Source organism: Typopeltis vanoorti, chromosome 20, assembly GCF_054136105.1.
Source record: "Typopeltis vanoorti isolate ZY-2024b chromosome 20, IOZ_Tvanoo_1.0, whole genome shotgun sequence".
Lineage (NCBI taxonomy): Eukaryota > Metazoa > Arthropoda > Arachnida > Uropygi > Thelyphonidae > Typopeltis > Typopeltis vanoorti.
Genome location: NC_143568.1, coordinates 5653428 through 5667592, shown reverse-complemented (window position 1 = coordinate 5667592; position 14165 = coordinate 5653428). Strand labels below are relative to the sequence as shown.

General features: G+C 36.7%; 1 protein-coding gene across 1 annotated transcript in view; it reads left to right on the top strand.

The window, feature by feature from the left end:
- Positions 1-14165, top strand: part of LOC150095207 (cilia- and flagella-associated protein 44-like) — a 267172-nt gene that overhangs the window by 169978 nt on the left and 83029 nt on the right. Inside the window, exon 7 of the mRNA XM_090410619.1 lies at positions 4893-5089. Within this exon, the coding sequence (XP_090266745.1) occupies positions 4893-5089 (197 nt within the window). The remainder of the gene's footprint in view (positions 1-4892; positions 5090-14165) is intronic.

The window sequence follows — 14165 nt, the reverse complement described above, 5'->3', positions numbered from 1 at the left end:
TCTTTTTTGCTTCCATGCCATACCACTGGCAAGGCATTTCTCCAACCATTCTATCTCACATTGGTATTCTCACAAAGGACTACATGTAAGACTGCGAGCTCTCTCTCTCTCTCTCTCTTATTATTACATATCCTGTAATTCTGTTCAGTTTTTCACCATTTTATTCTTGCTATCATTCATATCACTTGCTTTCACTGTTTTACTTGCAACAATAACCTTGCCATTTATCAATCAAGTCTCCATCATCATAGTTCTTACTCCCCTCACATGTCTGCCACTCACTCACTAAACAGTTCTAACACATACACTCTTCATGTTCTTTCACAAATATTTCACCCGAAAGTGGATACATTTTGCATTGGCACCATAACGAATAATATAAATGTAATAAAGTAGCAACTTTTAGAACCAAGCAAATGATTCTTACAAACAAACAAAAGCAAACACTCATAAAATAGTGAAATAAAAATCAATCACATATCACCTGTTATTTTCAAAAACAACAACTGGATGGTATTTCACCACAAGTTTTGAGAGAATGTGCTAAGGAACTGACAGTGCCTTTGACCCGTCTTTTGAATGAAAGTCTGGCTGCGGGAAAGGTGCCCATGGAATGGAAGGAAGGTAAGATAGCAGCATTGCATAAGGGCAGTAGCAGACTAGAAGTGTCTAATTATAGGCCAGTTTGTGTGTCATCAGTAGTCAGCAAGATCTTGGAGAAAGTAGTGAGGGCCCATATACAGCATTGGGCAAACATGAGGATGATGTCATCTGTGAGAGTCAACATGGATTTGTGAAGGGACACTCTTGTTTTAGCAATATGCTAGCCTTTTATGACAAAGTTACAAGAGCATTAGATGAGGGAAAGGCATATACCGCCATTTTCCTAGACTTGGCAAAGGCATTTGACAGGGTGCCACATGATAAGCTGATATTCAAGTTGCAGCACATGGGTCTGGATGTCAGATTGGTCAACTGGATTCAGGATTGGCTGTCCAATAGGTATCAGAGAGTTGTGTATGGTGAAGCAGTATCAAAGAATCAGAAGGTTATTACAAGTGGTGTTCCACAGGGCTCAGTGCTGGGACCTATATTGTTTAACCTTGATATCAATGACATTGTCCGTGGATTGCAAGGGGATATTCAGTTGTTTGCGGATGATACGAAGCTGGGAAGGGTTATTAATAATAGTGTAGATGTGGTAGCCCTGCAAAAAGATTTTAATAAGCTAGACAGATGGGCAAATGAATGGGGGAGTCATTTTAATGCAGCGAAATGTAAGGTTTGAGGTTTGGGACACATCGATGGGATGCTGCATACTCTATGGGAGGAGTTAAACTGGAGGAAGCAGGGGAGAGAAGAGATCTGGGGTTGATGATTGATAGAGAACTGAAATTTAGGGGACATATTGCAAAGGTAGTGAAGGTAACACAGAGGATTGCTGCAATAATGAGAAGGACACTGACCTGCAGAGATAAAATTGTTATCATTCCGCTGTATAAGACTGATTAGATCACGCTTAGACTATTGTTCTCAGATCTGGTCCTCAGGATTTAAAGGGGATAAATTGACTGTGGAAAGGGTACAAAGGCAGATTACAAAGATGGTGTCAGGACTGTACAATGTTAGTTATGAGGATCGGCTGAGAGAGTGTGGACTGCAGAGTTTGGTGTATAGAAGAAGGAGAGGTGATATGATAGAGACTTTTAAACTGTTGAGAAGTGGTTACAGGGTTGACACTGGGGAGTTCCTTCGCTTGGTTGAACAGCGGGAAGGAGTCATGACAAGGGGCCATCCCTGGAAGTTACGAAAGGAAATTGTGAGAAAGAGGGTGAGGAGTGGTTTCTTTGCATGAGGGTGGTTGAACCATGGAATGCATTGCCTGATGGAGTGGTGAGATCGAGAACTGTCAATGCGTTTAAGGAGTGGTATGATAGACTTCGTGTTGCCTAGGAGGGACCTCCCTCGATGAGTCTTGATAGACTTGTTTTTCTTAGAAAGGACCTCCCACGATGAGTCTTTTGACTCCATGGAGGCCTGAATAATAATAATAATAATAATAAAACAACTTTCAGCTCCTAAAATCACATTTTCTATCACAGTATGCCTTTGTGTCATTAATGTCCAATAAGGCATTAATTCAATCAGTCATCAACCATATTTACATATCGCATCTCTATAGGAAACATCTATTCACTGTATAATTATCATCCTCAATAGCTTTGGGACAACATGTCTTCAGTCAGTATGTGATAAACAGTTAAAAGGAATGGTTCATTTGTTCGCTGATGATGCAAAGTTGTTTAGGGCAATAGTGAATTTAGAAGATGTCAAAATCTTGCAGGATGATTTGGATAGATTGGATGTCTGGCCTAAGGAGAATGGATGTCAATTTAATGTGACAAAATGTAAGGTTATGCATTTTGCGGTGAAAAGATTAGCAGCGGTATACCACATTGGTGGAACTGTACTCCAGGAGATTGATGAGGCCAGGGACTTGGGAGTGTTGGTGGATAGGGAGATGAAGTTTAAGGGGCACATTGCACAAGTAGCTCAATCAGCTCATCAAATCACTTGGTTACTGAAGAATACTTTGACGAGCAGAGATAAGCAAGTTATTGTTTCTCTGTACCGAACCTTGATAAGACCTCATCTTGACTACTGTGCCCAGATTTGGTCACAGTAGTCAAGATGTCATTAAATTCTGTTTTAATCCTTTCTGAGTGCTGTATACAATCCATTAAGCCTCCAATATGATGTCCTCACAGCACTTAAGCCTCTACACATGGATAACTAATAGTTCTTCTTGTAATGAAAATTCACAACTCGATGTATTAACTGTGCCAAATGGATTTCGTATCCAATTACAGTCGTGTGTATTTAAGGAAGGAAAATAACTTGAAATCTTTTTTTCCAATATTGTTAAATATTCTGTTATAATGGAAATAATTCCCTTGACATTTTTCTTATGGAGCAAAGGAAACATATCTACTGTATTTTTTTTTTTTTTTGATGTGATTTTTCCAAAGAGATACTTTTTTCTGAAAAGCTGACAGTTTGTCAGTGGATGTCAAAATATTTTCATTTTTCCCTTGGATACTTGTATTAATGCTGTTTAAGTAATTCAAAATATCGACTAAATATTTTACCATTTTAGCACACCAAATATCATTTTGAAGACATTTTACAAAAGCACCTGTGCCTTCATTTTGAAAAAAGGCCAATAATTCATTCTTAAGTTCTAAAATTCGGAATAGCACTTTCCCCCTGAATAACCATCTTATTTTAGTGTGCAAAAGCAAAGATTCATACTTGACTTCCATAGACATGCAAAGTTTTTTTAAAAAAAGAGCGCTTTTAAAGGTCTTGACTTGGTGTAATTTATCATATTTACAACTTGGTCTAATACAGGTTTTAATATTGCTGATAATGTTTTTGAAACTAGGATTCTCTGTGCAAAAAACAGTGCATAGATATAATATATCACGCAAACACATGACCTATAAACGATATTCTATTGGTATAGAAATCAACGCACATTACAGTATTCAGTTGTTAGGATCAGAGCAACCAATTATACTCAGGACTGTGTCATGTTCTTTTATCATGTGACATCTATCACCGGCAGAACACCTGTAACCAGTTCGCGGAACACAAGTGTTCTGGGGAACACTGGTTAAGAACCAGATCTACATCAACGCTATCTGTGCCCACCACCATTAGTATTGTTTGTCTGAAAATTGCATGTGTACTCAAGGCCAGTTTATATGTATGTGGGATGAAAGACCTGAGTTTCCAGGAGAAAAAACCCTGTGCTACCTTCGTATGAGATCAGCTAACTCACCTTCAATTGAAAAAAAAAAACCATATAAAGATTCTTCTCGTCATGACGAGAATTGAACTTAGGCCTTTTCTAATCAAAGGGCACATCATACTGTCATTCTTCCAATTGTGCTATGAAAGCAATCAGCATGGCAAAGCAGAGAATCCATTGTATTATTGTTCTTGGCAATTCTTCAGGTTTGATAAACCATAAAGGTGTGTGAAAATAGAACTGCATCTTGTAGCTACTGATAAATTTCCATTCTTTTCTTTTTTATAAATTTTTAATGTATTATATATTTTTTATATCTTTAATTTTGATTGTTAAGCTTTTAAAATCAACAGCTACATAACACAGCAGCTACATTGAACCAAAAAGTAACTAAACGGTTTGATTAGCCAACTATAATTTTTCACTTAAAATTCCAATGACTTATTTGGGTTTCTACATGTCATTATGTTGCATAATCTGAAATAAATTATACATTAAAAATATTTTAGATTATTAAGTAAAAGTAAAAAATGTTGTGAAAACACACATCTTCATAAGGAATGTCTATTCCTTATGAAGATGTGTGTTTTTTCACAAAATTGAATTATTTACTGAAAACAAAATTTTCATTGTAATTGTCTGTTTCTAAAATCAGTGTTTCCAGATTTTAGAATTATAATTTACTAAACAGAATAGTGAATAACATGAATTTTCAAGCCAAAATATTATAAATAAAATCAACCAATTTTAATAAATTACTTATAAGTAGAATAAATGAAAGTTGGAATTATAAATATCATTTAATAAAATACAACTGATGATTTTACATGGCTTTTATGAGCTGAGGCTCTGATGCAGTTCATCAGCTTTAACCTTGGAAAACCAACTTGCTTATTAAAACTTTCCAATAGGAAACCAAGGAAGAATAAAAAGTTGCTATCTTATTCTAGTATATAAATGTACATTAAGTTTTGCCTACACATGATATTAGCATGGAATATATTTTACAGCCTGTTTGTGTTTGATATATATCCTCAACATTGTTTTTATTTATTTTTTCACTTTTCTTGTTTTACAGTTTGAAAAGCAACTTGTACTAAACCAGTTGGACATAGTTACTAATATTTTCTTGGATCAAATAATGTGTTCCAGTCCTAAAATCTTTTTAGAATTCTTTGAGCTGTTTCTGATATTTCAAACTACAAAATTGGATGAACTAAAGAACCGAATGGTAGAAATGAAAGAAGAAGCTTCTCGAGAGAGGCATCAACAGAGGTAAATGTCAGTTAGTATTAGTGGAATCATATTGTGGTAGGCAAGAGTGCTACATACACTGACCACTCTAGTAGTGCATTCCACTTGCCTACCAACATAAAAAAAAATTGACTTTTCGCCTCTTTACTCACATGATCCTTATACAGGTTTGTGAAAACTTCTCCTACTACTTAATTATCCTATACCATATTTTCTTTATATATCTGATAGATTCTCTCACCAACTTATATGTCTTGATCATATCACCTCTTCTCTCATTCTCTGAATGGCATTTACTGAGCATGTCCTTGTACTCAACATTTCCACCATGAGACAGTACTCTCTGTAATTTTTTACTTATCACCCAGACATCCATTTTACTAGGTCTGTGCACAGAAATCCATATGTGGTTCGATCAATATCTTATCTAGTGGTACTATTACCTCCTCTACATTATGGCAGCAATTGTTTGAGTAACTTTTGTAATGTATATCTTGAACATCATCTTGATATCAATCAATGCCCATCCCCAAATCCCTTGTCTCCACCTCCTGGAGTGAAATTCCACCAACACAGCTTACTTTATACATCTCGTCTGGACAAAGTGCATAACTTTGAGCTTGACAGCATTGATACCTTCATTTATCTGTGAGAGGCATCACACTATTCAAGCCATCTTGTAGCCACATCACATCCATGCTCTCTCTCATACAAATAATTTAATATCTCCTCTGCAATCTTGAGTTATATTGTCAGTACATAAAATAAATGACAGTGACTGAGAACAGAATCCTTTAGCCACTTGTCATATTTTCTTTAAAGGTGTTGTTTCCCATACACAGTTCACTGATTTCTGTCAACTCAGCATCCCTGAATCCAGGCTACCAGTTGACCATCCATCTCTGTCCATTTCAGCACTGTTTTTTCATGCAGGATTCTATCAAATGCCTTTGCATAACCTATAAAAATCACTGTACATCTTCTCTGCTCAATTTTTTTTTTAATTTTGTTACCCTCTTGAAAGATTTCTTCTCTCATCAATACAATTTTATTTTTTATCTTTAACCAGCCTCTCTGACAAGCACTATATCTGATATTCAAATTAGCCTATAGTTGTCACCACCAAATGAGCAAAATGGGAAAAAGCTTAATATAAGGACACTTGATAACACAAATCATCCAAGGTTCATTTGAAAACTAATTTCTTGTATCAGATTTGGACTTCTAAATACAAATTTATAATTTGGTGGTTATTTCTTTATTTATTTAAATTTAATTTAAAGGCAGTTTTGTTGCACAACAGGTCAAAACCAAAAAAAAAAAAAAAAATGTTACTACCTGTAGCTCATTCTGTTAGTTTGAAAGAAATTTACAATAGATCTATTACAAAATACGAGGAATATTTGGAGAGATATTGATCATTTCATTATCACATTTTTACTTAGATTGCAGGGTCGAGCCAAAGAACAACACATTTTCTTAAAGAACTGGACAAAACAGAAAGCTTGTTCTTACAAAACAACTTGTTCAGTATATTCCCCATGGTAGTGGTAAATCCTGAGTTTATACTATTTTCTTTGTTCCACATAAACTTGGACCTAATAAAATATTTTATAAAGGCTTTCTAGGTATTAGAAAAAAAATGATGGTTTTACTTATTTAAACAAAAAGTTTTCAAAACTGATGCAAAGCTCAAAAATTGCATCTTTGTTGGTTTGTAAATTAACTCCATTGGATTTGCTGTTTGGAAATCTTTTAATTCCGTTGTTTTTTCTTCTTCTTCTTATTATTATTAATAGGAATTCAGGCCTCCATTAAGTCAAAAGAATCATCATGGGAGACCCATCCTAGAAAACACAAAGTCCATCATACCACTCATTGACCGTGGATGTTCTTACCATCCTTATCAGGCAATGCATTCAACTGTTCAACCATCCTCCATACAAAGAAGTCACTCCTCACCCTCTTGCTCGCAGCTTCCTTTTGTAACTTCCATGGACGGGCCCCTATCCTCACTCCTTTCCCCATTCCACCAAGCAAAAGAACTCCCCAGTGTCAGCACTGTAATTACCTCTCAATAGTTTAAAAGTCTCAATCATAACACCTCTCCTTCTTTCTACCAAACTCTGCAGTCCACATTCCCTCAGCCTGTTTTCATAACTAGCATTGTACAGGTCTTATACTCTCTTGTTATCCACCTCTGCACCCTTTTCACAGTTAATTTATCCCCTTCAAATCCTGGGTATCAAATTTGAGAACAGTAGTCCAAGTGTAGTCTGATCAAGATTTTGTACAGTGGAATGACAACTCTTTTGTCTCTGCAGGTCGGCATCCTTCTCAGTATTCCAGCAATCCTCTGGATTACCTTCACCACCTTTCAATATGTTCCCTGAATTTCAGGTTTCGATCAATCATCACCCCCAGATCCCTTGCCTCCCTTACTTCCTCCGTAACAGTTCCTCCAATAGAATATATATAGCCTCTCATTGGTGTATTTCAAACTTGCATTAAACTGATATCATCATCCATTTGCCCATCTCCAGTTTATTCAAATCCTTTTGCAGGGCTACAACATCTACACTATTACTAATAATCCTTCCCAGTTTCACATCATCTGCAGATAACTGGATAATCCCCCCCCCCACACACACACAAAAAAAAAATCCACTGACAATGTCATTGATATAAAGGTTAAACAATACAAGTCTCAGTAATGAGCCTTGTGGGACCACTTGTAACCTTCTGCCTCCTTATTTTTGCTTCCCCATACACAACTCTCTGATACCTATCAGATAGCCAATCCTGAATCCAGTTCACTAACACGATATCTAAACCCATGTGTTGCAACTTAAATATCAGCTTATCATGTGGTATCCTGTCAAATGCCTTTGTAAAATCCAAAAAAATAGCAGAATATGCCTTTCCCTCATCAACCACTCTCGTCACTTTATTATAAAAGGCAATCATATTACTTAAGCTGAAGCCCTTTAACAAATGCATGTTGACTCTCACAGATAACATTACCCTCATCTGCCCAATGCTGTATATGGTCACTCATTCATTTCTCCACGATCTTAACAGCTACTGATGAAATACAAACTGGTCTATAATTTGACACTTCCAGTCTGCTACAACCCTTATATAATGGCACTATCTTACCCTCCTTCCACTCCTTTCCCTTGTCCAGAGCTTCAATGAAAAGCCTGGTCAATTTAGCTGTTAGTTCTTTAGTATATTATCTCAAAACCCCATAATGGAATTCCTTCTAGATCCACTGCTTTATTGACATCCAGAGTACTCAGTATTTGAAACACACTCTCCTCTTGCACTTCTAAACCTCAAACTTGCCCTATCCCTCTAGTATTAAAACCTACTTCTCCAGGATGAAATACCCCAATAAAGTATTCATTGAAGAACTCCACTATGTTTGCATCAGTTCCTCTATTCCTATTTTTTTCCAACAATGTTATTCTTCCTCAATCACTTCTCCTCCTACTGGCTGCATGTTGAAAAAATTCCCTAGGAGTTTTTTGGATCTCAGGGCCAATCTCTTCTCATATTCCAGTTTTGCCTTCCTTACCATACTAGTGACGCTCCATGATTGAGTCTTATTTTCTTCATGCATTTTCTCTCCATCCCTCTCCCTATATCTCTTCCATAACTTCTTTTTAACCTGCTGTCCCTATTTTATATTGTTTGTCATCCATTTTACACCAAATTGTGTCCTCTTCTCTACTCGTGGTATACAGCTTACTATTGCTGCTAATAAATATTTCTTCACAAATGATATCTTGGCCTTCCAATTCCTCCCTGCATGGAACTGCCCCAAGTTGATATCTAAGATTGTTATAATCACCTGCATTATAATTCCACATACATTCCTTTCTCTTTGATACTCCTGCATGTCTGTTCATCTTCCAAGTCAAAACCACATGGTCACTCTCTCCAACTGGGAACAGAGATGCCATCTCAGTTATAATCAGCTCTTCTGATGCTATGACCAAATCCAAAACTCTTGACCCTCGTGTTCCTTTTACTACATGTTGCCTAAGATATTTGTCCCTTTAGAATTCTAGAAATTCCATTCTCTTATTACTACATGCAGTTTCCTCTTCTCAGTTTATACTGTTGTAGTTAAAATCTCCCATAACAATAATTCTTCTTGCACTTGCCAAGCTCAACTGCCTAGACATAGTCTGCTGCTCACTCTTTTTTACTCCTTGGCTTGTAGCAACACTCCTCTCTATATCCTGTATTGCCCACCTCTACCTCACACCATCTGCTTTCAACATCGTTAGTTCCATTGCCCTCCAAATCCTCTACTCTGAGAGGACATAAGTCATCACTTATCATGAGCAGTACTCCACCATCACGTTTTTCCCTTCCTATCCTGTCGAAAAATGTTGTATCCTGCTACTTCTATTCCTGCTTGTATGTCATCTTCCATCAACCATGTCTCAGAGATCTCAATAATCTTTGAATGATGCTATCAGCACCACCAATTCTTCCTCTTTATTCCAGATACTTCTGGCATTAGTATAAAGAATAAAAATGTCACTGTTTCCATACCTATCATTATCCCCCTCCAGACTTCACTGGATTATCAAATGTATTCCCCCTTCTCCCAAGTGCCTATTCCCAGATCCCTGCTTCCATCCACCCTGATAGTTCTAGTTTCCCTGCATTGACACACTGATTCATTCAGAGAATAGCATCATTCTCTACAGATGCCCTTGTCTCCTTCTTCATTTAAATACAAGCCATCTCTTGATTACGTTTCCATTCTGTCCTCTAATCCTTCCAAGCATCCACATTTTACAAGCCTCTTTTTTAACACATTTCGGCTTATCATACCTGGGCACAGTGGCGCACCCAGAGGGGGGGCCAAGGGGCCCGGGCACCCCCCAAAGAAAAAGAAAAAACACTAGAAAATTTTCCAAAAATCTTTTCCTAATTAAAATTCATTTTTTTTAATTTATGTTGTGTCATGTCTTCTATTTCTATACTACTTATGAATTAGCGATCACTGCAGATGCTCAGTCATAGGTCGTATGCAATGTGTAGTGTGTATTCGCAAATCGTCCCCTCAACTCACCCCCTCCCCCAAAGGTTAAATCCTGAGCGTCCGGCCGCCTCCAAGATTAAATCCTGAGTGCGCCACTGCCTGGGCAACACACACACACACACACTACCTTCCCTTTCTGAGTCTTCTTCCATACAACCTCAAGCATGAACCTCAAATCTCTTGTCACACGTGCACACTGCTTCCCAAGTCATTCATGCCTACAATCATCTCATCCACTCTTTCACCCTATTAATTGCTATAGCCACACTTTATAGCATTCCTCCAGGCAAACACTCCTCAGGCATTCTATCTTACCTGCCTGCCTGCATCCATCACTCACCCCCTCTCTCTCCTATAACACTTTCTTTCTTTGTTCACCTACTTACCTGCTGTCCTGGCATCTCTCCATCTCTGATTTCAGCACTCCCTCACATTTTTCTCATTCCTCTCTTCTACTGTTTCTATTCTCTCCTCTTCTATCATTCCCATAACTCTCTCACTCCTATTCTGATTTGCTTTGCATTCATCGTTCCATTCACTTAATCTCTTCTTTCACACTTCTCAACTCATTCCCAAGACATTCCACCTTCTCTTTCAGTGTATCTCTCTCTCTCTCTCTCTCTCTCTCTCTCTCTGCAAGCTACCCACTCTTGCTTGCCATTCATCCTCCCAATTAAAACCATCTCCAAAACCTTCACAATGATTCAAACTTTCCAAATTCCCAATTTTATTTTTTCATTCACATTCCACTCGTTATCCTCACCTTCTATCACACTACTCATCTTCTCCCATGATGTTATTCGGTATTCTCCCACCTCTGATGCATTGCTGCCGAGGTCTGTTATACCGATCTCCAACTCACAAAGTTCTTCCCATTTCATACATTTTCCGCATATTTGCACTCCCTAATCTCTCACTTGCGACATAGCTAATTCCTGGGATGCCACAAGCACCTCATACCACAAAATCCTGTAGTATGCTATGCAAAATGTAGTCCTTAAATGGGGGAGGACTTGGTGACAAGCCATTGGTAAATGAAGAACTAAGGACTACTATAACTATATTAAACATTTTATCTTTTTAAGTACAGTTACCCCAAATGCAAATTACTTTGTTGTGTAATTTAAAGTAGAAAACTCTAATAAAAATTATAAAAACTTATATTTTTCTTCACTTTGCGGATCCGCCTCTGACCTCACCCTCTCGTTAAGAATAAACCAACAGCAAAACACAATATAAATAACAAAAAAAAAAAAAACCTCCAACAATACTACTGAAGGACATTTGTATCAAACTGAAAAAATGTAGCACAATTTGTGACAAAAAGCCACACTATATATTGATTAAAAACAATTTTTTTTGGCATAGCTCAAATCTGCTGCTAATAGCAAAGAAGAGAACTACATGAATTCTCAATAAAATAAAAAAATTTAAAAAAAAACACTAGCATCAGTGTCATGTTAAATTAAATTTCTTATTATGTAAGAAATTAATAAAAAGTTAAAAAATATATGAAATTAATAAAACTAGAAAAAAAATCCTTAGCCCCCCCATAGTGCCTAATTATTATTATTATTATTATTATTATTATTATTATTATTTGACACCTCCAGGGAGTCCAATGACTCATCGAGGGAGAGTGTGCCAACAGCATCGAACGATTGAATCCTTCCAACTACTAACCGCGTTCAAGCTTGCTTAACTTTTTGCATGCACCATTAGTAGCAGAGGCTCTACTAATCGACCAACCTTTGCTAGATTTACTAGAGCAAGCTATCGAAATAAAATACTAATTCTTTGGTCCTTGAAGTGAGCTTTGACCATATTAATCAACATTTGGTAGAAGAACTGTTGAATAAATATCAAAATGCAGGATACCACAAAAAAGTACACTTTTTTTTTTATGTACTCATCTGAACACAATCCCAAATAACACTTGTGTGATATCATTAATAAACAAGGTGAATGATTCCACAAAAGAGGAACATAACACTGTTCATAAGTGGACAAATTAAATCACTGTATAATGAGTATAGAGTCAAAAGAACTTAATTTTGTATTTGTCTTTGTGTTTTTTAATTTACAACCATAATATGAACTAAGATGTTTTAATAGCAATTCCAAGTTTAATGCTATTTAAATCATGTCCATATTTCATCATGTATAATAAATGATGGCCTGCTTTGCCAATTCCTTACCATATCCTCTCCAATGAACAGGCTATGGACATGGATGTTTGTGATTGTGTTTAGTAAGCTATGAATTTCATCACCCAGTGTGAGACCACTTCCTACTCATTGGAGGCCTGAAGTGGCTTGAAAAAGTTCCATGTTTGTCCTCTATAGTGTAGTTCCTGAATTATGTAAGAAATGAATAAAAATTAAAAAATATATATAAAATTAATAAAACTAGAAAAAAAATCCTTAGTCCACCCATAGTGCCTAATATACTATAGATTTACAACCTATTTTAGGAGGGAGTCACATAAAAAAATACAGTATGCATTTTTTAATATGAATGAAAATTAGAAGGATACAAAGAACTGTTGCAAATTTTTGGCACTTATTTTCATAATCATTTCTAAATCACTTAGGGAATTGAACAACGTAGATTAGAATATAAATTAAATTAAACTTTAATAAATATTTCCGATATTTCGGCAATGTCACGTTGCCATTTTCAAAAGGAACTTACAAAAAGGTACGTGCACGCAGGCACTATAACACAGTAACTAAGAATGAAGATATGAAGCTATCATTCTCCTAGCAGTCCTGATGGTGCCCTCTAGCAGGCTAAGTAGGTGTTCTTGGCCTTTGGGCTGAAGGTCTGCTGATGTATGCCGCCCAAATTTGGGGCAGTTGCATACAACCAAATTTGTTGAGGTTAGGAGAGTTTCTTAGGGCTGAGGCCGATTCCATAAATAGTCTTTTGAATTTATATTTGCTACGGTGTATTACTGTAGCTTTCTTCCACCGTATTCTGTGGCGTGTATCCAGAGCATGGTCTGCAAGACCAGAATGGCTGTACTTGTGAAACCGGATGTAGTCCTTATGTTCAGAGATTCTGATATTCGCTGTTTGGCCAAAGTAAGACAAATATCGGAAATATTTATCATCATCATCATCAAATTCCTGCCATGTACCCTCAAAGGGTGTACAGGATATGAAAAATTTACATCATTACTAACTTCCTATCTACAATTTTCCTCCAAATCAGTCTGTTACTTGTCAAGACTCCAACATTATCAGATCTTATATTTCTATCGTCTAACGCACTTTGTACCGTATCAATCCACCTATATCTTGGTCTTCTTCTGGGTCGTTTTCCTGCCAACCTGGCAGAGAACACTTGTTTTGCTAATCTTTCCTCTCCCATTCTATTTAAGTGACCATACCACCTGAGATTAGCTCTGCTAATGCATTCCTGGATGCTGACAATGTCAAGTTCTTTCCTAATATCCTCATTTTTAATATGATATTGCCATTGATGCCATCTGTTCATGCCTCTAATCTTTCTCAGGACTCTCATATCTGCGGTCTCTAGTCTCTGGTCAAGTGTTTTACTTCTGACCCAGCTCTCAGATCCATAAGTTAAAACTGGTTTGAACACTGTCTTGTATACAGCTAATTTAGTATTCCGACTAATTTCTCTCTTATTCCATATGAATTTATTCAATTGACTTCCCACCATACCGGCTTTGCTGATTCTGTTGTCTATTTCTATATTTAATTTACCATCTTCAGTAAAAATCGTGCCTAAGTAACTGAAATGTTTTACTTGTTCCACAGGTTCTCCATTCACAGCACAGTTGACATTTTCAATGATTCTGCCTATTTTCATTGTCTTTGTCTTTTTATTGCTGACCTTCAGAGAATCTTGCAGACTTGTAGCGGATTTATTTAGAAGTATAACATCATCCGCATAAAGCAAAGAGCTGACATCAACATCTCCAATTTTGATATCCGGTTTAATACCACTTTCCTTCATAATGTGATCCATATAGATAATGAATAACAGAGTAGATAATGTACA